The sequence below is a fragment of the Hibiscus syriacus genome, unplaced genomic scaffold (assembly GCF_006381635.1).
Source record: "Hibiscus syriacus cultivar Baekdansim isolate YM2019G1 unplaced genomic scaffold, ASM638163v2 tig00112114_pilon, whole genome shotgun sequence".
Taxonomy (NCBI): Eukaryota; Viridiplantae; Streptophyta; class Magnoliopsida; order Malvales; family Malvaceae; genus Hibiscus; species Hibiscus syriacus.
Genome location: NW_024063255.1, coordinates 393,424 through 420,204, shown reverse-complemented (window position 1 = coordinate 420,204; position 26,781 = coordinate 393,424). Strand labels below are relative to the sequence as shown.

The following is a 26,781-nucleotide window of genomic DNA, read 5'->3' as shown; positions in this document are numbered from 1 at the left end:
TCCATCTACTATTTTAAGATTTAAAATAGGAGATTTTTTAAACCTAAAATAAAACGTTGAGAGTAAAAATATTTTAAAAAATAAAAAATAAGGGGCGAAGTGATTATTCTATCAATTGTTAGGGGTTTTTTTGGTCCTAAAATGAAAATTTGGGGCCAAAATGCTCCAAAAATTAGATTAGGGGCAAAATGATCATTCTAGTAAACGTTGGGGGTTTAATTTTGGCATTATGCAATGTATTTTTTTTATCTATTATAATTTTAAAATTAATTTTTTATGAGTAAGTACATTTAGTCGTTTGGTCAAACTGTTCATCTTTGTCCCCTCATATTCTCTTAGTTAATGAGTTTTAGATCCACTATGAGCATTCCCTTCCCTTAGAATCTTCTATTACACTTCTCTCTAGGTAGGATGAAGATCGGATTTAAGATTTATCAGAAGAATTTTTTATCTTTTTATCATCAAGGAATTGATATAAGTTGATTATTGATATCAAAGATTTAAAGTATGAAAAGATAAATATATCTATACATACTATTATTAAACTTTTTATTATGTTGGTTTCACTAGTTAATTGGATATCAATTCAATTGAAAAACACTAAAATATTATTTTTTTTATAAATAATAATTAGTTTTATATATTGATTTTTTATGATTTTTTTAATATTTAAATAAAATAATTAAGATCCTTTGTTAAAGATTATAATCATAATTTACATTTTTTTAAAAATAAAATAATCATAACTTTTAAAAAAATAGAGAAATAAAGTATTATTAAAAAAACATAAAAGTGAGGTGCATGCACCAGTGTAGTTAGAAAAGTTCGGTTGTTTTAAGCCACCTGTAATTTCTGCAAATTAAAATTTAAACTGTGAAACACTCTGATAAGCTGCATGTTCCATGTTTGTTACTCCTTACTCTTTGATTTATTATTAAAACAATCTTTAAGCAACAACCAATTGTTTTAGAGAGACGAGACATTAAATTTCTTCAATGATACTATAAATTCGAATTATAATATTTATGAATGGATTAAACAATTGGGTTGAAAGAGTCACCCCTTGATAGATCTTTGCAATTCAAAATAATCGATCAATAGATTGAATACCCGTGATTAATAAAAAAAACTTTAATATTATTTATTTATTTAAAATATAGTATTAATCTTTACTTTGTTTAATTATAAGTCTAGAATTCAAATGATTTGAGAACATTGATTCAATAAAATGTATTAGTTAGGTTTATTTTATTATGATTATTTCAAATTAGATATTTCATAATTTTTTGGAACAATTTTCTTAATTTAATTTGTTTTATTTACATCAGAATTTGAACTATGAATATTGTTTGAGGTACTATCAAAAGTTGTTACTGAAATATAAAATCTTTACACGAGTTTAATACAGTGACATATGTTTTCTTAAGATCTAGTGGTAGATCTAAAAATATTTTTAAGGATAAACACGTATACATTTACAATACAAATCGGGTGGACATAAATAAAATATCAGAGTGAACACAATCAATAAAATAAATAATTTACATAAAAAAACACATATTTAACGACAGAGGCTTACCTATCTTGACTATAATCTATATTCATTATTGACAAAGTCCTTATATTTTTAAATTAAATAATTTGACACTTAATATTTAATCTTAATTTATCCTTAAAGATGTCATAATTAAGATTCAAACCTTAAATGTTAAAGTGTCCACCCATAATCTTAACCAATAAAAAACAAGATGAGAGATGAATGGGCAATACAGGAGTTTAATAGGGTGACATGTTTCCAAAGGTCTAGAGATAGATGTAACTGTGTACATATATATATTAACAATAAAAATAAAATAAACACAAATAAAATTTAAAATGTACGCAATTAGTAAGATAACATAAATAAACTCATATTTTAGAGTGAACACTTTACCTACCTACCCTAAGTAAATCTATACATGTCTTCGGTAAAGTCCTTATATTTTTAAAATTGGATAATTTGATCCTCTCTATATTTTATCTTGAGTATATCTTTAAAAAATATTATAATCAAGATTCGAATAAACGTTAAAGTGCGGACCCATAACCAATAAAAAGTAGGAAGAGAGGTGAAGGGTTGAGATTGAAGAAGGGGGAGATTCTTTGAAACCACAATAAAAATTGCCAGCCTAAGTGAACAACCCCATTGGCAGCATGGCTGCACACACAAGCCAAGTGTTAGGGGTTTAGGCCCATTTCTGTTTCTTCTCAACTAACTCAACACAGTTAAATTTTAACCCAACCAACACTCTCTTCTCCTTCATCTTCCTTTTTATAAACCTCTCCCATTTTTCCTCCTCCTTCCACTCTCTCTCTGTTTTTGGTAAACCACCAAGACTCACCATTTTCACACCACAAACAACATATACATATACATATACATACATGTACATGTATGTGTAATCTAAGTGTGTTGTATGAGTGGAGAAAAGTTTGACATTGTTGAAAAATGAAGAGGTCTCCAAGTTGTTCTTCAACCAATTCTTGCTTGGCATCTTCATCTTCTTCTTCATCTGATACGCCTCGGAGTTTACCGGAAAAACCCAAGGCTAAAAGGGGTAGAAAGAACCGAAGCTGTGATCAGAACAACAATGCCAAAACCAACAATGGCAGAAGAAGCTCCATTTACAGAGGAGTCACCAGGTTTTCTTTTCTTTTTTTAATTTTCTCACGTAATTAATGAAATTAATGTGAAATGCTAATTTGGATTGATTTTCATTGCATGTGTGAGTAAAATTACACAGGCATAGATGGACCGGGAGATTTGAGGCTCACCTATGGGACAAGAGTTCTTGGAACAATGTGCAGAACAAGAAGGGAAGACAAGGTTAATTTTACTCTTTTTTTTAATGGAATTGTTAAATGGAAACACAGAAATTCAAGGAGATCTGTGTGATCTTTTGTTTATATATATATTTTCATTATTGAGAATTATCTTTCAAGTTTATGTATTTTGTGTACTGACTGTTTGTTTTTATTCATTTGGTCAATCTCTCAACGTTATTTGCGCTTTTTGTTGCCGTCTCCATAGTTTATTTAGGTAAGTCCTTCGATCTACTTGCATTTTATTTAATTTAAGTAAATATATTTTTAAATAATCATTTTGTAATATCTGTGGAGAGATCTTTCGATTGTACGATCAGTTGAAACCAGCTACAACTGGATATTGTCGAGTCCCAAAATCTTGTCTTCGTATTCTCAAAGCATGTCTCGGGTGTATCTCAAAAAGGTAGGACATGGTTCGAAGATTGTGTAGGGCGTAGAGCACTTATTTTGACTTAATTTCGAGCATCAAAACACCGTGCAGGCGTGCAATGACCTGATTAAGAGTTTTACGGTATTGATGACTTGAATGTAGAGTTAGGGAAATTTGAAGGACTATTTGGTGAATAGTGTAGAGAGTCGAAATCAAGGGAGCGAACCTTTATCTATCCATTATTCACTAATTGGTCGTTCAAGCTTTGTCAGTTCTACAATCAAGTTTTCGACACCATTAAACCCTTAATTGAGTCATTACACAGACGTCGGTGTTTAGAGATAAGTCATAGTAAGTGTTCTATATCCTACACCATATTCAGATTATAACTTCTCTTTTCGAGACGCTCCCAAGACTTGCTTCCAGAGTAGGGTGACAAAAAAACAGTATCATCTCGCTAATACAATATTTGATTGTTGGAGATTTCCACTAATCATATAATCGAAAGATCTCTCAACAATAACTAGATTATATATATATATATATATATAACTATATTATAATTATACTCAAGTACACTGGAATTCAAAATCATAATTGTTACATGTGAAATGCAGGGGCTTATGATAGTGAGGAGGCAGCAGCTCAAACCTATGATCTCGTTGCCCTCAAGTTTTGGGGGCCTGAAACTACTCTGAATTTCCCGGTACTTAATTAAAACTGTTCATAATTTACTTTTATTATTAATCGCTTAAAATGGGTTAATTAATTAATTAACTAAATAAATGATGGGTTTGTGAGAAAATATTTATTGTTACTTTAACGATGCAGAAAGAAAGATACGAAAAAGAGATGGAGGAAATGAAGAATGTGACAAAGGAAGAGTACTTGGCTTCTCTACGACGTCGTAGCAATGGCTTCTCCAGAGGAGTCTCCCAGTACCGCGGGGTAGCTAGGTACTTATTCTTAATTAATTATATAAATATTATATAAATGTTATAAAAATTGGACCAATTAAATCAAAACTCGAATATAGAATTTATTCGAGTTTTGATTCAATCTTTTTATTTAAAAAATATTATGTTTTACGCGTCCTTTTTATAATTTAATGTAATTTTTATTTATTTAATCGAACTGCAGATTCTAGGTAAATTAAAATATTTAACCACTTTTATTTTTCTTAAATAAAATAGATGTTAAAATATATATACCACGCGAGTTTGGTAAAATAATCAATTTTAGTGGACCCTCTTCTATATTTTTGTTTTCTATAGAAGTAGGGTTTAAGAGTCTGAGGGGCAATTAATTGAAGATTTATATAAAATTAGTTTTAGAATTGTCCAAAAATGTACTAAATTGTTGTTTTTTATTATAATAATTTTGATACAAATATTATTATTTAATTTATTGACCGGTTACAAAGATTTAATATTGTAAATATATATTTATGATGATTATTTTAATTTATTTTTAAATTCTTAATTGTATTAAAGGAATGTAACGTTTTATTTTATTAAATTGATTGATAATTAATAATTGTTATTTTTTTTACAGGCATCACCACAATGGGAGGTGGGAGGCTCGAATTGGTCGAGTTTTTGGGAACAAATATCTCTATTTAGGAACCTATAGTAAGCTCTCTCTATATCCCTTATTTTTACATTTGTAAATATATGGTTTTTAAATACATAAAAAATTAAAAAATAGGTGTACATTATATATTATTAATGCTAACTAAAAATAAAATAAAAACAACGGAGGGGGAGATCTTATCACTTAATATATGGTCCCAATGTTGTTAATATAGTAGGATCCAATGTTTTTCATTAATTAATTTGCAAGACTCCAAGGCCCATTTTAATATATATATATAAAGCAGGGAAACTCCCTTTTTATAATATTAATATTTGTGGTTAATATCTAGGGAAAAATCAAAAAATTTAGATTGCAGTGTTGAAAATTAAAAGATTTTATGAATGGTCTCAATTTTCTTTTAATGTATGTTAATTATTTTTAAAGTGGTTTTAATATTTTTTTTAAAAGTATTATTAATTTTATATTATTTACTAGTTTTTTTGAAAAACATTTATAAAAAAATCTAACAATTTTGGAATGTCAAGTGATTATACTCATGTTAATACCGATTGAGTTTTAATTCGGTTAATATTGTTATTGTTGTTATAATATAAGAAAATTAGAGTTTTGAATTGAAAACTTTTAAGAGGTGAAAATACATTTTTAGTATGTTATCATTAGTTTAAAATTTTAAATTTTAAATAAATAAATTATAAATTATTATTTTGAGTTAAAATATATTTATTATGGTAATAATTTAAAATAAAATTTTAAGGGGACTAAACATCAATTTTACCATACAATTCTCACTCAAATGCTGTCACACGCTGCTATGGATGTCAAATTGCTTTGATTTTTTCTTTACTTTTTTTAAAAAATTTAATTTATAAATGGCATTTATGTAGTTAAGCTGCATATCTCTGTCTAGATTCAAAACTTTTTTATTTTAAATTTGCATGAAAATGGTGGCAGCATGGCACGTGACCATTACTCTCCCATTAAGAGATTCTGTTGCCTTTTAAATATATAGATAATATTTGCTGAGTAAGAGGCAGCAGAGATCTCGTGACTTGGTGAGAAGATTAGGTTTTGCTTTAGGTCACCTAAATGACACTCTAATTCCCCCTTTAGTGAGTAGAATCATTGACAAGGTTTTGTTGTGATTTTTAAAAAAGATTTAAAATTTAAATATTCGATATAATATTTTAAAAATAATTGTATGATTCAATTAAATTCAATCTGAATTAGAAATCAATGTGTTATTTTTCAATACTCTTATCATTGTTTTTTATATTAGTACGATTTACTGATTGTGAAAAGCATACTTATAAATTGTGATTAATAGAGAAATATCGGATTTGAATATGCCTATCATGGAATTTTTTGTCTGTTTGATGAAAGTAGATTGGTTGCACCAAAGCCATGTGATTTTCTTTCCCTTTGTGTTTCAATGAATTTAATAGGGGCATTACTTTTATCCATCTTCTCAACTACTTCAAATCTAGGATTGAAGGAAATACAATAAACCTTAAACTCTAAATTTTATTAGTTTCGTTCTTAGTTTGATCAATTAGGGTTTTAGGGTTCGAATATGGGACCTCGGCCTGTCTCGTTGGATACATTTAGGAATGGATTTAGGATCAGGGAAAGACAAGAAACCCTAAACCCTATTATTGTATTACTTCCATTCTTAGTTTAAATAATTAGGGTTTAAGGTTCGAATGTGGCACCTCGGCCTGTCTCACTAGATATCTCTAAGAATGAAACTATGATCAACCGTTGGGAGGAATCATGATTGAATTTGACTAATATTTAACTGTTAAGATTTAAAATATTACCAGACAAAAAAGTTGGGACGGGGAGTCCCCTCCCAAGGTGTACATGGTTCCGTCACCGGGTACCTCTCACCATGTTTCGAAACATGGAGCAAGACCGGTCCGATCGATGCCTTGTGGTTCCGGTGCCTTCCATCATGCTCTCAAATGGTGGCTTAAAGCCTTAAACAACATTCACTCTTGTATATGATTACCAACATGTTACTCAACAAAAAAAAAATCCAGATTTGTATGAAACATCATATATTCATTCGAATTTGAGATTGAGTGTTAAGTACGAATGTATGAGTGCAGACATTGTTCTCATATTCCGGTCTGGAAAAAACTTAATAGAAAATTGTCAGTGCAGTATCTAATTAAGATTTAATGTGAGCATGTGAATCCCTAATCTTATCTTTTAATTGCCGAATATGAAAAGGTTGATCCACATTATTTAATTTATAATTAAATGGTCTGATTTAATTTGTCTCTCACCATTTATTTATTCTCTGTTTTTATTTATTAAATTATCATTTACTTATGTTTTATTTTTTTTATTTTTTGAAGACACACAGGAGGAGGCAGCTGCAGCTTATGATATGGCAGCATTGGAGTATAGGGGGACCAATGCTGTGACCAATTTCGATGCTAGCCATTACATAGACCGTTTGAAGCAGAAAGGAATTGTGTTTGTTGATCAAACGCAAAAACGAATTCCCGACTCTGATGAAGCTCGACGAACAGAATCCGTAGGAAACAAACAACTTCAGCTGCCGCAGCAGCAGCAAGAACAAGAACCGAGGCACGAAGAAACTGAAAAATCTGAACATTTTCAGTACATGCAAATGCAGCTTCCTCTATGCATCGACTGTACGACGACGACAATGGCCGGTATCGAGTCTACCGATAGCAATGAGCTAGCATGGAGTTTCTGCATGGATTCAGGGTTGACATCGTTTTTGGTCCCAGACATCCCTCTCGATGGGAACGATGAATTGCCGAACTTGTTCGATCATGCTACAGGGTTCGAGGATAACTTCGACTTGATGTTCAACCTAGGGTCCCCTAACAAAGAAGAGGTTAATCGGAAATGTGTATTGGATGATGCAACTGAAGTCGGTGTTTCGATGAACATGGTAGATGAAGATGGGAAAGAGCGGTTGTCATCTCCGTCATCGGATTTAGATTCTCCGTATTCATCGACGACCTGGGTTTCTTGTAACTACTCTGTTTAGTAGTTTGTATTTGGAGTCTGTTGTTGGAAATCAGTTGTGGGTGGATGGTAGATGGATGCCAAGGATTCAACTTATCTTTGGTTTTTTGTTGTTTTTTTTTCTCTTATGCATTACCTTTGTTTAATTAAATTGAAAAAAAAAACTTAAAACTGTTTTTGTTTGATCCTATAATCTCATCAAATATATTTGATCCAATTTGTGGTATAACGACAAGAGAATTATACCATTGCATTGATCTTGGATAATCCCTTCTTTTTTTATAAAAATATTAAATTAGATTTTTAACCTAAATCATAAATTTAATAAATTTTTATTTAACAAGATCAAATTTATTCAAATACATTTATTTATTTTTAATATTTTTACTTTTAATGTGTATTAAATTCATAACCTAGGAAAGAAAAGAGATGTTTGTTGAGAGTTTTTAACTATCTCCTCTAAAAATCATTGACAATTGAACTAATAAAATTACTTACTAATACTGAACATATATGATATGCTCATCAACCATGACAGAACATTGGACGGGTTTAGGGATTATGTCTTCATCCTCAAAACTTGATGAAAAGTAGGGATGGACTGAAAGAGTATTGCGAGGGCAGTTTTATTTTTTTAAATTTTAAATTTTTATAATTTAGATTTTTTTTAAAAAGTTATTAGTCATTTAATTTTATATCCCTCGAAAATTTGTAGTTTCACATCCTTAAAGTTTGTATATAATTTTATAAAAAAATTATGCTTTCATACATCAAATTTTACGCCAATTCTTAATGTCAAAATCTGTGAATGTTTATCGATAAATACAAGCAACTTTATAATATTATACATGACAAGAATACAACACATAAAAAATAATTAAAATGTGAAAAATAATCTTCTATATCATTATATGTTTAAAGAAAATAAAACGGGTAAATTACAATTTTCATCACTTAACTTTAAAAATTTTCAGTTAATTTAAAAAAAATCATTATATTTTTTCCTTTCTCTTTCACTTTTTTCACCTAATTTTTCTTCTTCACTAAAATAAGCCTTGTTCTTTACACAGGAGGTTCACTTGGTCATAATAAGTCGTTGCCCAACGTCGGTTCTAATAAAAGGATGAACGCTCAAGAAAGCACCCCCAAAAAGTTTAAAAACCCAATATGAATATCGATTGTTAACACAACGAACATTAAAAAAACTATAGATACTAATGTTAGAAGTCGAATCTTTTTCCGGTCATTTCCTCATTCATGTCTATAACCTTCTTGAATTTCCTACTATCCACCATCCCTTTCACTATAGACTTACCTAGGGCTATTATTAAACCATTTGTAATGGTCGAGGATGATGTTGATTTTTTTAATCAAGATAAGCTTAAAAAATAAGGTAGTGCATGATTACATTTGAGGGCGGTTTCAATTAGGGTTATGAACCGATGAAGAAGGTAAATATGTGCATTTTGATTGTAGGAGCTGGGCGTTCAAACAACGTTCATAGTGATTATGCTTCAAGATCTCATGGTTTATCAATAGAACGGGAAAAAATGGAATAATTCAAAAGTTGGGTGATTAAATTAAAATTGAGCAAACAAAAAAGAACATAGTCAAAGTTTAGTGATGAAAAGCATAATTTACCCGATAAAAATAATAAAAATACATTTCACTAAAAATAATCCAAATTTCAAAAATTAAATCGGCCCAAAGTTGTAATACTTTCTTCGACACGATGGGCTTGAAGCTTACAACATGTTTAGTTGGACCGGTCCAGATATTTGTCACAGATACATAAAGAACGATCTTTAAAGCAAACAAATAGCAAAAAAGAACGAAGTTCAGGCAGTTCTTAAGCTTAGGGGAAATACCAGTTATCCAGCTTAGAAGAGAACACATGTTTGTCCGATTGTCTGAAAGTAGAAAAAGTTTTGCTGAATAATTGGAGATCTGCTGTGGAAATAGATAAACACTAACAGTGATGACGGAGGTAGCGACGGCGGCGGTGGTGACGACTGTGGTGACGGATAAGGAGTTGAGTCCCGAAGAAGAGAGGGTTTTGATTAGAGACATTGCCCTCACCGCTGAAGCTAACACCAAAGAGGGCGATTCCTTCTTTCTCATCACACAAAAGTTAATATCCTTTTGTCGTTTCCCCTCAATTTCCGTTTTGTGACTTCTTTTCTAAGCTATTTCTACTATTTTCCTAACTCTCTACGTTTTTTTTTTAAATTAGATGGTGGCAGAACTGGATTGATTATGTGAACCTGGATCAGCAGCCTAATAATAACAACAACAATGAAGGAAGCTCTTCTTTGGCTGGGAATTCGGATTCAAATGGTTCAGGTATCTCAAAAAGGCCTTCGGGAATTGATAATTCTGATTTGATATCCGATGGGCCGGCGGAGGATGCGAACTCCGAGGATAGTGTTGAGATTCATGATACTTTATTAGAAGGCCGTGACTATGTTTTGCTCCCTCAACAAGTTTGGAACCAACTTTATTCATGGTTAGTTATATATGATTTACTTGAAATCTTTTTGGGTTCTGTTAAGAATTACTTGCGTGTGAAATCTTATCGGTAAGTTTGTGTAGGTAACCTGTTTCGAGTTAAAAAGTGAAGTAACCCGATATTGAAATCCTTGTTAACAATTAAATGTTCGTTTGCAAAGTATCTGGATAGGTCTGTGGAATTTTTAGACTGAATTGTAGGTGTAGAAGATGATAATCTTTTTGTGAATTGTAAAAAGGACTAAGCTAGACAGATTCACTGAGATCTTGTTAAGTATATGAACTCTTCTTTGGAGTTCTTATGCTCAACTGCTTTACAACATAATGATCCTTTTATTGATTCATATCAGCATCAGGATTAAGCTAAGAAAATTTCTCTATGATGGATGCCCTAACTTTAGCGACTAAGGTGAAGGTTCATTTATGCACTGGTTTTGACCATAGTTTGTTGTTATAGCTACTAATGGCATCCTTGAAAGTTTTTCTCTAACTGTAGCCATAATATTTATTACAAGTTACCTACGTATAAGAAAATTTTGAAGTGTACATCATTTATGGAGTTCCAGTATGTTCTTTCGCGCTAGAGAAATTGTTAGTATTCTTCTATATTGGGAGTTTCAAACCTATGGCCCAACACAATTTTGCACATCACGTGTCCACTTATTTTTGTAATATATCTGTACATTTTATTAACGTGATTCTCTGTGCTGCATACATATTTTTAGAGAAACTAAGCATATGATTGACCTTGATGTCAACTAAGCAGAAACTTTTCCTGAAACCCCTGATTAATTGTATGCTTTAGGTCTGTTTGTTTGTGGGGTTCATAATTAAGATAATGTGTAAAATATATGAAAAGCCTCTCGACTATCATTCTTTCCATTCTTTTGAATATGGACAACTTGATATCACAAAATTGATCTCTCGTTGAAGCTTTTTGATTGTATATACTATTACTGTATATATGTATATTTCACTTATAGAGGGCATAATTGTAGAAATATATCTAAATTTACACTGTACTTGGCAGTCCATCATAAAAGGTCTAATACGGTGTTTTATCCTTTTTGTCTAAGGTGAGAGAGATTCTAAGTTATAAGGTTGTACTGTACATTTTGTGATGTATTGAGGAATCAATTAAGCACTTTTGCATTCAGGTATGGTGGGGGTCCAGCATTGTCTCGAAAAGTAATTAATTCTGGTCTTTCTCAGACAGAGTTTGCGGTTGAGGTTTATCCACTGCGTTTGCAACTTCTTGTGACACCCAAAGGTGATCGCTCAACTATAAGAATAAGTAAGAAGGTAAAATTTGAAACTTAGTTATGAGGCATCTTTTATTTCAGCTGTGCTGCTCTCATTTTACTTATTTAGAATAACTGATTTCTGAAGATTGAATTATTCCGGACAGGAAACCATAGGTGAGCTTCACCGACGAGCATGTGAGATTTTTCATCTCAACTTGGAACAAGTAATTTCAGATGCAAGATTATATCCTTCTCTTTTCTGTTTTCTTCAAATTCCATTTTTCATTTCAAGTCATTTAATGTTTTTGTTTCCTCATATTTTCAGGTTTGTATCTGGGATTACTATGGTCATCGGAAGCATGCTTTGATGAATGACATGGATAAAACTCTTGACGATGCCAACATACAGATGGATCAGGATGTGGGTCCTTTTTGCTGCACCACTTATTTATCATTTTATGACTAATGCGTCTGTTATAAAGAAACCAGTTAGGCATCTGAAATTGGATCCCACATTTGATGCTTCTGCCCATTGTACAATTGTAAAATAGATAAAATTTTGAGAAAAAAAGTTTCATGCATTCATTAATAACTTCGCTAATATTTCTGTCAACTATGCTAAAAGAAAGAAATATTTTCAAAATCAGTGATTATGCTGCATATTATTACCCTTTAATGACACGGTATTATTTCTGAATCTGTGTGACAAGCAGTCTTTTGCCATCTGTTGCCACTTTCTATATTTTTCTTTAGAAACTTCAATCATATTTTTCTTCATGTGAAGTTTAGGCATTTAGATTGCAGTCAATGCAGGTGATGCTAGGAACATAATCTGAATGCTTAAGTTTATCCTTGTCTTTGAGTTTTCTGGCTGATATTCTGTATGGTTGTTTAAGCTGCTCAATGGTTATCAATATGTACTTTCAGATAATTGAGAATCCTTAGTTGCTTCAATTAAGAGGCCAGTGAGGGGAGAAGTTTATTCCATTTATAGGTTATATTCAATCATTTTCTTGTATTATTTGTAGATCCTCCTCTGTCATGGGATCATTGGATGTCTAATTTCCAGGGTACTTGATTGCAAAAGCTGAGTAGAATTAATTTCTCTATCTATTATGAAATAGATGGAAGGGAACTACAATAAGGATGTTTTAGGATGAATATGAATACCATGGTTGTGCATCTTTTGTAGCTACATTGAACTTAGAACCATAGACCACTATCACCCAGATCTTTACTATATGGAGTTTAATATCAAGGGTTTGCTGTATGTGACCCTTGCTGTTGTGCTGTTTGTCTACATCCAAAGGTGGATAGCCTCCTTGATATGTTTTCTTGGTGACCACTATATACTAATTATTATCTACTTCAGATATATCAAGTGTATCCACTTTCCTGTCTTTCGGTTATCATCTAGTTTGTTTGGCAATGCCTGTCTCAATGGCATAAAATCACGTAATTATGTGTTAGTTATTTATTATAAGAAAGTGGCTTTTAACTTGACCATTATAAACATTTTCTTTTCTCTCTATCCATACAGAAATAATATGTATACGCATACTTTGACACATAAATATGCAGATACATATTGGATAGAGTAAGAAATGGATGTGTATTTGAGGATGGTTCTTGTTTTAGCATCATTACTCTTTTTTTCTTTTCTAACCTATTATTTTCTTGGCATAAATTTAAACAGATTTTGGTGGAGGTCCTTAACAATGTTAATGATTCTGCATTAAGTGGCGGAACAAGTTGTCCAGACAATGGATTTACAGATAAGGAAGTTACTTCTGCTCTTCTAGAACCATCTAAATCGGGCTTATCAATTGCAGGAGGTCTGTCTGCGAATAAGATTGCATCCAGAGATTGTAGTGCAGAGCAACCACAAAATCAAACCTTAGGTTATCCTAGTAAAGAATCAGAAAATAATCTTGGGAACAGTGGTGTTATTACTAGGGGGGCTTTTGGTGGTTTAACTGGGCTGCTGAATCTTGGGAATACTTGCTTCATGAATAGTGCTATACAGTGTCTCGTTCATACACCAGAGTTTGCTAGATACTTTCGGGAAGACTATCACCAAGAAATAAATTGGCAAAACCCATTGGGCATGGTTGTAAGTTTCTAACCCTCAAAAATAGATGTGGCATGAGTCATCGTTATGATTCTTTTGAGAAGTTCTAGGTGTGAATAATATAATGCAGTGTTCCCCCCTGATAATTTTTGTGTATTATTTGTCCTAGTGTGTGAATAGTAAAACATGTCAAAAATTGGTTTGGTGAACACTTGTAAAACACTAAGCTTCGTTCATCCTTGTTCAATACTTGTATGGATGAGACGAGAACATTCTAATGGAAGAACTTGTTGGTGCCATACATTTCTGTTTAGCAGTTTACATGTAGTAATCAACTGCATAGTTTCTTCATGATCTGTGGTTAATATAGTTAAATGCACACATACTCTTTGCAGAGCCTATATGTAAGCATTTAGAGCCATGTGCATTATCTAGATTGGTAGAAGTTTCTGAGTACTGACACTTGTGTCAATTCCATAACCTTGCCATAGCACATTATTGGTTGGTGTATCAAGTGCATATTTTCATAATATTTGTAGGTTCCTGTGGTCCACATCTTTTAGCAACGCTATCATTTTTCTTACGAGAACTGTGATTCTAAATTGGATCCAATTCAGTCAAAGGCTTTAGTTACTAAGAATGTGTAAAAGGAAATTGTGCTTTATGTAAAGCAAGGATCTACATTGTAAAATGGACAAAAATGCATGTAAACTCACACATATAAATATAAGTTCAAGGAGTTTGTCTGTTTATGTACTTGTTATATCTAATAAGCTTAATTAAAAGGGCCATTGATTTTTATCGTGCAACTGTAGTTTGTCATAAAGGTCGAGCATTATCCCAGGATATTATTGGTCCCTAGCCCTAGCCCTAGCTTTCCTTCAATTTCTATATCCTCTAGATGGGTATTCTTTCATGTCTTTCTTTTTGTAGTTTGATTCTGAAGTTCTAGAAAATGCTCTTAGTTTGCTACTGAGGGTTGTCTTTTCCTATTCAAATGGGTGCTCCTTGCATGTAAGGCTTGTACCTTTCTATTGATCGTGACACTTATTATTGATTATTGAGTGGACCATGCTTGCTTCTGCGGTTTTTTCTGATATGGTTATTTCAGGTGGATAATGATCCGTTTCTGCTGAAATGAACATGGCACATATTTGTAGGCAATTAACTTAACTGATTAATAGTATGGGGTAGATTTTGAATTGTTATTTTAAGACTAATATGACAATCTTTGCTTTATGAACTCTTTTCTTTTTATGGGCTATCTGCTGAAAAGAAGATTGATTGTATTATTTAATGAAAAAGCCTACTTTTGAATTATTCCACTATTTATCACATGGGATAGAAGGTAGTATTTAGTTATGATTGTGGAATCTTGGTGCATTATCATTCTGAAGATATGTTTCAACCTTGGTGTTACTGGACTATTTGTTATTCAAATCTCATGCATTATTGTGAGAGTTTAACTTGGTTGTATAACTAATATGTTAAGCCGATGTGTTATCGTGTAGGGTGAGCTTGCTCTAGCATTTGGTGAGTTGCTGAGAAAACTGTGGGCACCTGGACGAACGCCAGTTGCTCCTCGGCCTTTTAAAGCAAAGCTTGCCCGTTTTGCACCACAATTTAGTGGATACAATCAACATGACTCCCAGGTTTGTATTTGACATTAAGATTTTGCCAGCCCATGATTTGCCTACAGTACTACAAGCTTATCAGTTTAACATTATTTTTCCCCAGGAGCTTTTAGCATTTCTGCTTGATGGTCTTCATGAAGATCTGAATCGTGTCAAACATAAACCTTATATAAACTCTAGAGATGCGGATGGCCGTCCAGATGAAGAAGTTGCTGATGAGTATTGGGCAAATCATATTGCTCGTAATGATTCGATAATTGTTGATGTGTGTCAGGTAAGAAACATGTCTAGTACATTTTAATGTTGAGATGCCTAACAGTTGCGGGGTCTTGCATGTTAATAGCAAATTTCATAATTTGGATGATTAACTGGAGATTTAAGACAACATTTTCTTTAGTATTACATTGTTTCTTCCTTGAAGAGGATGCATAATGATTCAAGATGGAATTTGTGTTGAGGATATTCTGAACTGTACTTTAATTTCTTTATTGAGAATGTTTAGTTGTAAAGCTTATTGGCATTGACATCCTGCTAAACCTCTGGTAAAAGTAGCTTAGAAGAATTGGAGATTTTCACAACAATAGTCAATTGACTTCAAGATAAGAATTCTAAAATGTAACATGTGAATGGTTTATTATAGTGAGCCTTATTGTTTCTCTTAAATTTTATAAGATGGTTATTGTTTACTTGATAGATGTAAGAGCTATAAACCTTCCAATCCACTTCACCCTGATCCAACCAACAACCCCAAAAAAGGATGGTAAATTTTTTCTTGTTATCATATACCTTCACAGTGCTGAAGTTTATTGTTCACATGCAGTTCCTAAGCTTTGAAGAAACGGAATTTATAAAACCAAACCTTCTAGATTGCTTTTTATTGAAAATGCTATGTCTTTTTTGCCATTTTACAAAATTGTCTACATTTTTTTTCTTTGTCCTCTATCTAAATATCTAGTAGCTTATGTGGTTCATGACTTCATTTATGGTATATGTACCTTCCAGAGGACTGATGAAGTGTAACTTTGAATCATTTAGAAGATCAGAAAAACAGTTATCAAGGTTGCACGTATTGGATGTATACTGATTTCAAATTTATCCTTGCAATGCTTACATGCATTCTGAAGTTTCAATATTAAAGAATGGTGCAAGCTACAAAAAATAAAAATAAAAATAATCTTGAGTTGATGTGCGATAGCTGCTAGGTATTAGGAAGTGAAGTCTGTTTTTAGGGTTAATTGAGGGCAAAGCAGGTAGAGCAATTCCCCGAATAATTAGGGTTGACATTGATTTGAAGCTAAGTAAAGAAATCTAGGATCTAGATAGCCACTTAGAGTGCCTTTGGATGTTTCATTTTTAAGAAAAATAATATTTTCAATTAGGATTTCAAATTTTGAAATGTTGCCTGGTTTGGCTTAAAATAAGAAAATCATAGAATGCTATTAAAGGTCTCAAGTACACAGTTGAAGTTCGGCTTCTTGATCTCAAATTTCTCAAGTGCTTCATTTTCCAATTAACTATGTTTTATGGGATTATTACCAAAAAGAAAGGAATACACGAGAGAAACTAACATATTGCTTGGTTTTAACATCGTATTGCATTTTTGGTCACCAATCAATTTTTATTATTGATGCTGCCTTCTTTGCTCTCTATCAACTTCTGTAACACTAAATTTTTTACTTCTCTCTCTCCATTATGTCTGGTGATGTTTCTAGTTAATCTATGTCCTATCTCTATCACTATCTCTTCTCTCTCCTGGCTTGCTTTTCTACTCTACCCATCAACATCTACTCTACCTTCCCTTTTCTTGCAGATTTGCAATCTTAAGCATAGCTTTTCTTTTTATCTTATTTTTTTGATCAGAGTTTTGAACTTTTGGCTTGACCAAAGCTAAAGTGTGGAGGCTAGAGAAATAGATGTCGTGGGAGATGTATTATTATGTGCAGGAGATGTATTATTATGTGCAGTGTTGTAAGAATGGGACCGTTTCAACTGCAAAGCGGTGTGTTCAACAGTTTAACTGCAATATCTAACCTGATATTTTTTAAGAACTATTAAGGTGAATCGAAATTTGGGTTAAAAACTGCCTGAACCGGATTTTTTTTATATGTCTGCTTGCTTTGGACCATCTGTCCCTTTCCCTCTCACTGCTGTTGTCCTCATCAGTGACGGCATCTTCTCAACTCTCAAAGGGGAGATGAAGCAACAACATATCTGAAGAAAAGAATTTGAAAGATACTGGGTTTGGATTCCTAGAAGAGGAGAAGATTTAAACTATTTCAAAGAAAAAATGAAAAATGTTTTGAGATGAAAGGATCTGGAAGAGAAGAAGATTTGAAATATTTGAAAGAAGAAAAATGAGACATGATTTAAAGAGAAAAATGATTTAAGGAGAAAGGGTCTGTAAGAGAAGAAGATTTGAGATATTTGAAAGAATAAAAAAAGGTCATTTCTTTAAATTCAATGTTGATGGTGCGGTAAGAGGTGATGGGCTGCAGGGAGGTATTGGAGGAGTCTTGAAAGATTCGGATTGTTCTACTTTATATACCTTTTCTTTTGCTGTGGGACCTGGTCCTCCTATGTTAGCTGAGCTAAAAGCTATTAAACAAGGGATCGATCTATTCATTTCTTCCGAATGGGCTCTGAAGGGAAGACTAATCCTTGAGACAGATTGTAAAACAGCAGTTGACTGGATTTTGATGCCATTTTCTGCCCCTACTTTTTTCAATACTTTAGTTGGGGAAATTGAGGCCTTAGTTTCTGCAAGGGGTATTATTGTTAGATGGATTCCTAGGACATGCAATTGGGAGGCTGATAAACTAGCTAAAGAGGGTATTGGTTGATGTTTGAGCTTTATGGTTGTTTTGGTTTGTATTTTATTTCGGACAGTTTATTTAGTAAGCTGTAATCTTATGTAAACATGGTTTTAATATAATGGGGTACTCTTTTCCTCCTTCCGCTAGTTGCCTCTTTCACAAGAGCCAACTATGAGGGAGGTTTTTAATGAGACCTCCTATTCCTATGAAAAAAAAAGGTCATTTTAGGGGGGGTGGAATTTATTGATGCTGAATCGTTCAATTTTGTAAGGAAATAAAAAATAGAAAAACAAAAGACAAAAGGGAAAGAAATAAAAGGCCAACCTTTTTATGGGAGAGTATAGGAGAAAGGCTGATGTCATTTTAATATGGAAAGAGACAAGCTGAGACTGGAGAAGATTTTTCACTTTTTTATTAGTTCAAATTTGAACTGCCGGTTCAACCAGAGATCTGGCCGGTTTTATTTTTGGTCCAGTTTTTACAACATTGATGATGGGTAGTTGGATGGTATTCTTCAGTGGCCTTAGCAGTGATTGCATGGAGTTTGGTATTTAGGAATTTCTCTCTAGAACAGTCTTATTTTAGAAGACCATGAAATAGGAAAACTGATGAAGCATATTAGAAATATTTGCATAGCTGTGATTTAAATGCTGAATTTTGTGTTGCTTAATTTTAAAATGCTATGGATGTTATATACTGAATGCTTTTATGCGAAAACAACCTTGGGTTTTAATTATGATGTCAGATCTAACTTCTAACGGAAGTTGCAGAAAATTGAATAAACAGAAGAAAAGAGAAATTCTAGGCTGCACACTTTATGTTTCCTTACAATTTACACTGAAAATTTATTGCTTCATACAATTACAAGAATCCCATTGCTGGGAATCCCCAACTAGAAGTTGTCTCGCAATAGATATACTACAGTGATGCATAGACCCCTAGTGCTTATGGTCCAATAAGGACTTTAGTGGATAAGACATCAATTTTAATACACATGGTTGCGTATTTATTTATTTTGATAAAAGTTGGAGGTCTCATTAAAAAAACCCTTCATAATTGATCCTTTCCGAGAGGTAAGGAACAATTAGCGGAAGGAGGAAAATAGTGCCTCATTTTATTGATATAAAATTCATACAACAAAAAGCCTTCGAATTACAATAGAGTGACTTTTAATCAATCATAATTGTTGTTCCATCTAATAGAGCGACTTTTAATCAATCATAATTGTTGTTCCATCTAGTATTGCTTTGTTACTGATTTTACATTAACGTTTAGCAAGAATGGGTGAATACCATAAAGCTATGTGAATTCTTTCCTAATTCAACTCAATAAATTTTCTATCTAGTCTTATGGTTATCATCTTTAAAAAGAATATGCTAAACATCTATAAAATGTAAGTGTAGTATTCATTGTCATTATTGTGCATCTAATCAATTGTGTACTCCATTGTGTAGGGTCAATATAAATCAACACTTGTTTGTCCAGTGTGCAATAAAGTTTCTGTAACATTTGATCCCTTCATGTACCTCCTTGCCATTGCAATTCACCACCACTCGGTCAATGACAATAACAGTTTTTGCTTGTGATGGAAGTGCACTACCATCAACATGCACTGTCACTGTTCCGAAGCAGGGGCGTTACAGGGACCTGATCCAAGCAGTTAACAATGCTTGTTCCTTGAAGCAGACTGAGGAGATTAAGCTTGTCGAGGCATGTGCTGTTAAACATTTTGATTTTCTGTCATGGATTTGTACAGTGTTAAAATTTTCCTAAGCTGTTTGAAATGATTTCTTGCAGATACGGAATCATTGATTCATAGGTTTTTAGATGATCTTTTATGTCATTGTCCACAATCAAAGATGATGATCATCTTGCTGCATACAAGATTCAAAAGACAACAAAGAGCAATGTTTTGATTCAGTTGATACATCGCCGTCAAGAACAGTATGTACTATTTGCCTAGCCTCATACTAATCTTACATAACAGTGTTTGAATGCAAGCATGGCACCATAAGGCTTACCCTTGACTGCCACTTGAACTTGAAGTTCTTTTAGTTTGTTATTCACTGCTAGATTGACATCTGTGGCAGTCGACTTCAATGGTATTACGGTTGTAGCTTCTTTTTCTTATTTAAATAGTTTTACCATGCCTGGTTACATTTGCTATTCAACATTTTTCTTTCTCTCTAACACACGCACACATGATAATTTTTATTGAATTAACTAATTCTAGAATAATTACATGATGAGAATTGCCGTGCTGCTGCTTTAAAATTAACTCTTTGTGAAGCTTAATGAGTTCCTTTGTATTCTAAAGTGATAATACATTTTATTTTTGTATAGAGAATCTAGTGATGCTCAAAGATGGAAACCTTTTGGAACTCCACTTGCTTCATCTCTTTCATGTGATGATGCGATTAGAAGTGGTGATATCCAGACAATTGTACAGACGATGCTTACTCCGTTGCTGAAAGAGGGTATAGAGCATTCTGATAATTCAGATCCAAATGCCTCGGGCATGTCAACGGATCCATCTGATCATGGTTCTGGTGAAGTCGATACTAACTGTGCATCAAATTCTACAAATAAGATCTTACCAAAACTACCACTACAGCTGATCGATGAAAGTAAGACATGTATTGACCTGTCTTCTGGAGACAAGAAAACTATTAATGTGTCACCTGTGTCACCTATAGTAGTGTATCTTGATTGGTCATCAAAGCTTTTGGAGAAGTATAATATAAACTATCTGGAAAACTTGCCTGAAGTGTTTAAATATGGGCCTATTACCAAGAAAGCTCGTACTGAACCCCTTTCTTTGTATTCCTGCCTGGAGGCATTTTTACGAGAGGAGCCATTGGTGCCAGAGGATATGTGGTTAGTTTTCTCTCTTTCTCGTAGTGAAGTGTTCTATCTCATTGTATATTCGTGAATACCGTGTACAAATGATTTGGACTTGTGCTTTTTCATGTTCCCTTGGTAGGTGCTATTCCTGCCTACAATAAATAATGTCTATCATTGGTGTTTTTGTCTTTATCCTAATCAGTTTGTTCAAATGGTTCCTAAGTGGCTATAGGTACTAGTTAAAGACTATTAACTACCATTTTCGTAAAGTCTGTGTAGTTACGTGAGCATAGGTGCAACTGCACCTTGTGCCTTGCACTAGACAGCAAAAGTGCCTCAGACCCTTTTGGGCAAGGCCTATTTAATCGGGTGCATGCATGGTTCATCTAGGTATGCCTTTTTGTAAGGTGACAGCAAAAAAATGGCCAGCCTGAGCAAAGTTCTCTTTAATTTCATTTCATTTTTCACTTTTTCCATTGGATATATCTTTACCAGTTAGATAGGGGTGGTATCAAACTCTATGTTTCTCAGTATTTAGTACTCACAAACCTGCATTTTACTATAAAGAATCATGTATATTGACCAATGGAAAAATTGCATGTTTTGTAAATAAATTAGAACGTATCATATAACTTACTATTTATAAATGTTACACGCACATAAGCTCACGCATATACACTTGAGCTAGCGCCGTTTTTGCAGTTTGCATCTGAGGCATATATAAGGGTCTAGTACCTAGAGTGCTCCTCACTCCCTTGGCAACATTGGTCTTTGCACTTACTATTACTTTTACTAAAGTAATTTTTCTTTTCTTATTCTATCTTTTTCCCTTAAATGTCATCTTAATCAGTGCCACTAGGCATGGGGTTAACTTTCCCCCTAAGTTTAACAATAGAAAAAAAAATACTTGTACTTTCCAACACGTTTGTCCATCAAGTTTTCTCAAGGGTGCAAGGCCACTCTAGGCACTACCCTTATATTGCCTGAAGCAGAAGGCGCTAGCCTGAAGTAAAGTGATATGTGTAAATGTATTGAGTTTTTGCATGTGTATGCGTGTATGAAGCTTAATGCTTATATAAACTCTAAAGCTTGGGCATGTTATCTAAAAACATGCCTTTTTTTATTGGTCAATATGCATGATTCCCTTAAAGTGCCTAAATTGAATTTAAATGTGAGAGGCTCCAAATGCAATGTCTCCATTTAGCACATCTTGTTCTCGAATCTGAAAGCTTGGAATGTTTTCAGGTTACTAGATTCTTACTGTTTTCTTGACAGTTTTAACAAGTTTCTGTGCTAAGTTTTAATTTAAGTAAAAAGGAGTTCCATTCCTGCAATATTTTGAATTATCGGTTTCTTCTTCGTGTAGGTACTGCCCGCAATGCAAGGAACAACGGCAAGCAAGTAAAAAGCTTGATTTGTGGAGGCTTCCTGAAGTTCTAGTCATTCATCTAAAAGATTCTCGTACAGCCGGTCAATGAAGCATAAAGTAGAAACTTTTGTCAACTTTCCTATTCACGATTTTGACCTAACAAATTATGTAGCTGACAAGAGAAGTTCCTGTTCTCAGCTCTACGAACTCTATGCCTTAACCAACCATTATGGTGGCATGGGCAGTGGCCACTACACCGCGCACATTAAAGTAAGTTAGAAGCATTTATGTCCTACTGAAATGGAATAAATTGGTTCATGTGCATATGGTTGTTTTTTTTCTAGGGCTGGGACTTAGACATGGATGCTGGATCTGTTTCAATTTTTATGACTTTTCAGTCGACCATTTATTTTTTATGCTTAGATTTTTATTGGGACAGATTTTATATAATCCGGACTTTGGTGTGTGTTGAATAGGATGTGTGTCCGTTTTAGGTGTGTTCAATTTTCTAGTTTTTCATGTATTAGAGGATCCGTTATGGGTCATATCCAGATGTGCATTGAACATGAGGCTCTAACACAGTTAAATTAAATTAAGAAATGAAAAGTCAGAACAACAAAGCCCCGATAGTTACAAATGGCTTGTATTGACGCATAAAATATCCATCCCATCTTACTTTTTTCTGCTGATTTGTTGTTTGCAGCTTCTAGACGAGAATAAGTGGTACAACTTTGACGACAGCCATATATCACCAATAAACGAAGAAGACGTAAAGTCGGCTGCTGCGTATGTCCTGTTTTATCGAAGGGCAAAGTCTGATACCTCAGGCAGCGGTGTTGCAGGGTCTCGTAGAGCTCTTGATAAAACATCTTATAAGCATTGAAGTGCAGTTACATGTTTTAAAACTATTCCGCTGCCATGCATGTAAGTTCCAATACTGTAGAGTGCTAGATCAACAGTGTTGGGAGCTTTGTCTTTACAAGATATTTAGTTATTCGCTCCATGTGCTGCTTAACATTAATCACTAAATTGCCTGGACAAAAACATTGTGTCAAGAGTTATAGATAAAATGAGACACTCGAATTTCGTTCGGTCATTGTCAAGCTGAAACTACGAGTATCTTAACACAATCGAGTATTTTCAAGATAAGGTTTTATTTTTTAGTAATGAAAAATCTCAATTCAAATATGAACTCTAGTAATTGATTGTGTAAAGGACAACATTAGATCGTAAATGAGATATCTTTCCTCACAAGCTATTTCAGAAAAACTCAAATTATGCTTGGGCATCGTCTATTCAAAACTTGAGCTTTTCTAATTTGAGTTCTTAACACAATCGAGTATTTTCAAGATAAGGTTTTATTATTTTTAGTAATGAAAAATCCAATTCAAATATGAAACTCTAGTAATTGATTGTGTAAAGGACAACATTAGATCGTAAATGAGATATCTTTCCTCACAAGCTATTTCAGAAAACTCAAATTATGCTTGGGCATCGTCTATTCAAAACTTGAGCTTTTCTAATTTGAGTTAATATATTTAATATTTGAATTTGGTTAGTATTTAATATGTTTTTGGTTCATTTAGGTACACATTTGAATTCAAGGTTCAATTTGATTATTTTTGTCCAATCAGGTATCTAAACGTAACTTTTAAGTTTAAATTGGCACTTAAATTTAGTTTAGTAATTAAATAAGCCATCTATTATAAGTGTTGGTTTTAAAAAAGGTGAAATTTTGGGTAGCAACTTGAAATAATAAGTTGAAGTCTCTAATTGGGATAAAAAATTAGATACCAAATTTGGTATTAATCAATCTACTATGCATAACTCTACTTTGGCACTTTTAGTGTAAGAAACTATATTATCCGTGTACTATTGAGTAAAAAAATAATTGATCACTAATTTTACAACTAGGTATAACATGATTTGACCTTTAGATTAATAGAATAATAACAATAGTTTTTTTAAAAAACCATGGAATTTTTAAAATAAACAGTAAAATTGAAAACCTTAGTCCATACCCAAACAAAAAAAGTCCTAATACTATTTAAATATGTATAGCAATGGTTAAAATGGTATGTTAATAATATAATACGTAAAATATTGATCTAACGACCAGATGATTTAATGGGATGACACTAGATCCTTAAGTAAGGTCGAGGGTTTGGATCTTATGTTAGCGAATTAAGCAAAATTAGGTTGGGAGGGTCTTATTGTCATTGCAATATTTGATTTGGATTAATCGATTAATAGATCCGATATGATGGTTATAAAAAAAATTACTTAAAATATTGGTTAAAATTAAAAGAAAATTGATTAAACCTGTAAACGGTATGAACCGAGTATTAAAAAAATATGAATTTGGCTTGCTAGAAACTTGAATAACTCTTCCGGCTCAAACTAAAACTTAGACTGAATAATTACTGAATTGGATTTTATATTTTTTTAATTCAACTTAAGTAACTTAATTGTAAATTACATGTTTAGTATCTAAATTATTTTTTGATTCTATTTGGTGCCAGATTGTATTCTTTTTTAAATTCTACTTAATATGAAGTTCAGATTTTAATTTAGTATCCGTCGTTAAAAATTTAACATAAATATGACGTGATAATTTTTTTTTTTGCTTTTTCAATGAGGAATTGATATTACATTATGGTGACATATCAAAATCACCGTTAAAATTTTAACGTTGATATCGAAATGAAACCTAAACGTAACAAATGATTTAAAAAAAATAGTGCCTAAATAAAATAAAAGTAATAGTTAAATAAAAACAGTTTTAATAATTATAAACGTAATGTTAAATCTTATATAGCGTAATGTCGGTATGTAGTATTTGAAATTTTATTATTTTGATTTTATAATATTAAAATTTACATTATTTATATGAAATTTCTAGATCCTCTATTATTTTCATCCAATTCCATCGTTAGATACTAATCTGATAATTTTAAAAAATAAAATAATTATTGAAACCTTTATATATTTATATATATATCAATTTTAATCTTTAATCTTTAATATTTATTTTTATTTTCTTTTCTATCAGTTTCTTCATCTAAAATTCAAGTTTATGTAATTGTGTGAGGAATCAGCTTTTCCCTATGTTAAGGTATTGATTATACCTTTACTTTGACCACCTAATATATCAACGAGCTTCCTCAAAAAAAAATATATATATATATATATTAACGAGCAAAAATTAAGGGTAAAGTACACAAATGTTCCCTCCATTATAGGATATTATTTTGTTGAGTCATTTGACTATTAAAAGTTACAAAATGATCTTTTGACTATAGAATAATGTTTTGTTAAATCCCTTAACTATTAAAAGTTACAAAATGATCTTTTGAGTTATATGTTTTAAACACGTTATTTCTATTAAAAAAAATAACGACCGTCTGAATTAGATATTAATAGTTGTAGCACGTTTTACCATGAAATGGACATAAGGGGCAGGGTCGACACAGTCACACCTGAAAATTTTAAATTAATATATATTTTAGATATTTTCAATAGATAATATAATTTCTCTCACTTAATATTTTATAAATTTATCACCTCCTAAAATTTTAGAAATTAACCCCCTACAGTAAGATCACGCATTTGTCCGTGTTTGTTAGCCATTGCAGTTCATTGTCCTTTAAGACCATTTTGCATAACATTGTTGAAAAATAAATATTGCAAAATATGTATGTTCGTACTGACCAGTCAAATAAATCAAACTGAAAATAATCCAAAAGTTAACTATATTATAAAAGATTGCTTTATAAGCAAGTTTTTAAAATTTGTGAAGTAATTGTTGAATTATAAATTTTGTAAATGCGAGGGTTTTATTGATAAAATCTGTAAACATGATTGTTGAATTCATATTTTTTTTGAATTATTTAAAATTGGGACTAGATTGATAAAATTAATAAATTTTGATAAATATTCGTGTTGGGGATGATACCAAATTAATAAAATTGTAAATCTAGAGGAAATTAATTGGATTAATTTGTTTTAGGACCGAATTGATTGAGGTATAAGTATTGAAGATCAAATATATTATTTTGTAAATTTATTTATTAGCACATAACTAATTTTATGGGTAAAGGTTATAAATGGTCCCCCAATTATAGGCGTTGCTTTATTGAGTCGTCCAACTATTCAAATTTACAAAATGATCTCATGACTATAGATGTTTTGTTGAGTCATTCGACTATTAAAAGTTATAAATGACCACTCAAACTATAAGCTGTTATTTTGTTGAGTCTCGTGACTATTAAAGTTACAAAATGGTCAACAACTATTTATATATTAAAATCTTCATATTTCGTTAAAAAATAACGTTCGTCTAAGTTGGACATTTACCTACTAATTGAGATATAAAATCATATTTGTAATGATGTTTATTGGCACCATCGTTGCTTTCAAGTACTGACATGTCAGCATAATATTTAAGCATTGGCTAGACGA

General features: G+C 32.1%; 2 protein-coding genes across 2 annotated transcripts; both read left to right on the top strand.

The window, feature by feature from the left end:
• Positions 1-2,488: 2,488 nt before the first annotated feature.
• On the top strand, positions 2,489-7,995 carry LOC120174534 (ethylene-responsive transcription factor WRI1-like). Its single transcript, XM_039181349.1, has 7 exons — positions 2,489-2,682; positions 2,784-2,866; positions 3,071-3,079; positions 3,853-3,941; positions 4,067-4,191; positions 4,790-4,866; positions 7,192-7,995. The coding sequence occupies exons 1-7, from the start codon at positions 2,489-2,491 to the stop codon at positions 7,857-7,859; spliced, it is 1,245 nt and encodes a 414-aa protein (XP_039037280.1). The 3' UTR covers positions 7,860-7,995.
• A 1,680-nt stretch (positions 7,996-9,675) lies between these two features.
• On the top strand, positions 9,676-23,393 carry LOC120174624 (ubiquitin carboxyl-terminal hydrolase 5-like). The gene is given in 17 exon segments (XM_039181425.1): positions 9,676-9,967; positions 10,071-10,343; positions 11,503-11,647; positions 11,754-11,813; positions 11,915-12,010; positions 13,286-13,702; positions 15,172-15,312; positions 15,398-15,568; positions 19,562-19,632; positions 19,634-19,817; positions 19,905-19,914; positions 19,917-19,937; positions 19,940-20,051; positions 20,451-20,984; positions 22,318-22,397; positions 22,400-22,590; positions 23,024-23,393. Coding segments are annotated over 17 exon segments (2,838 nt in total). The 5' UTR covers positions 9,676-9,815; the 3' UTR covers positions 23,204-23,393.
• The last annotated feature ends 3,388 nt before the right edge of the window (positions 23,394-26,781 follow it).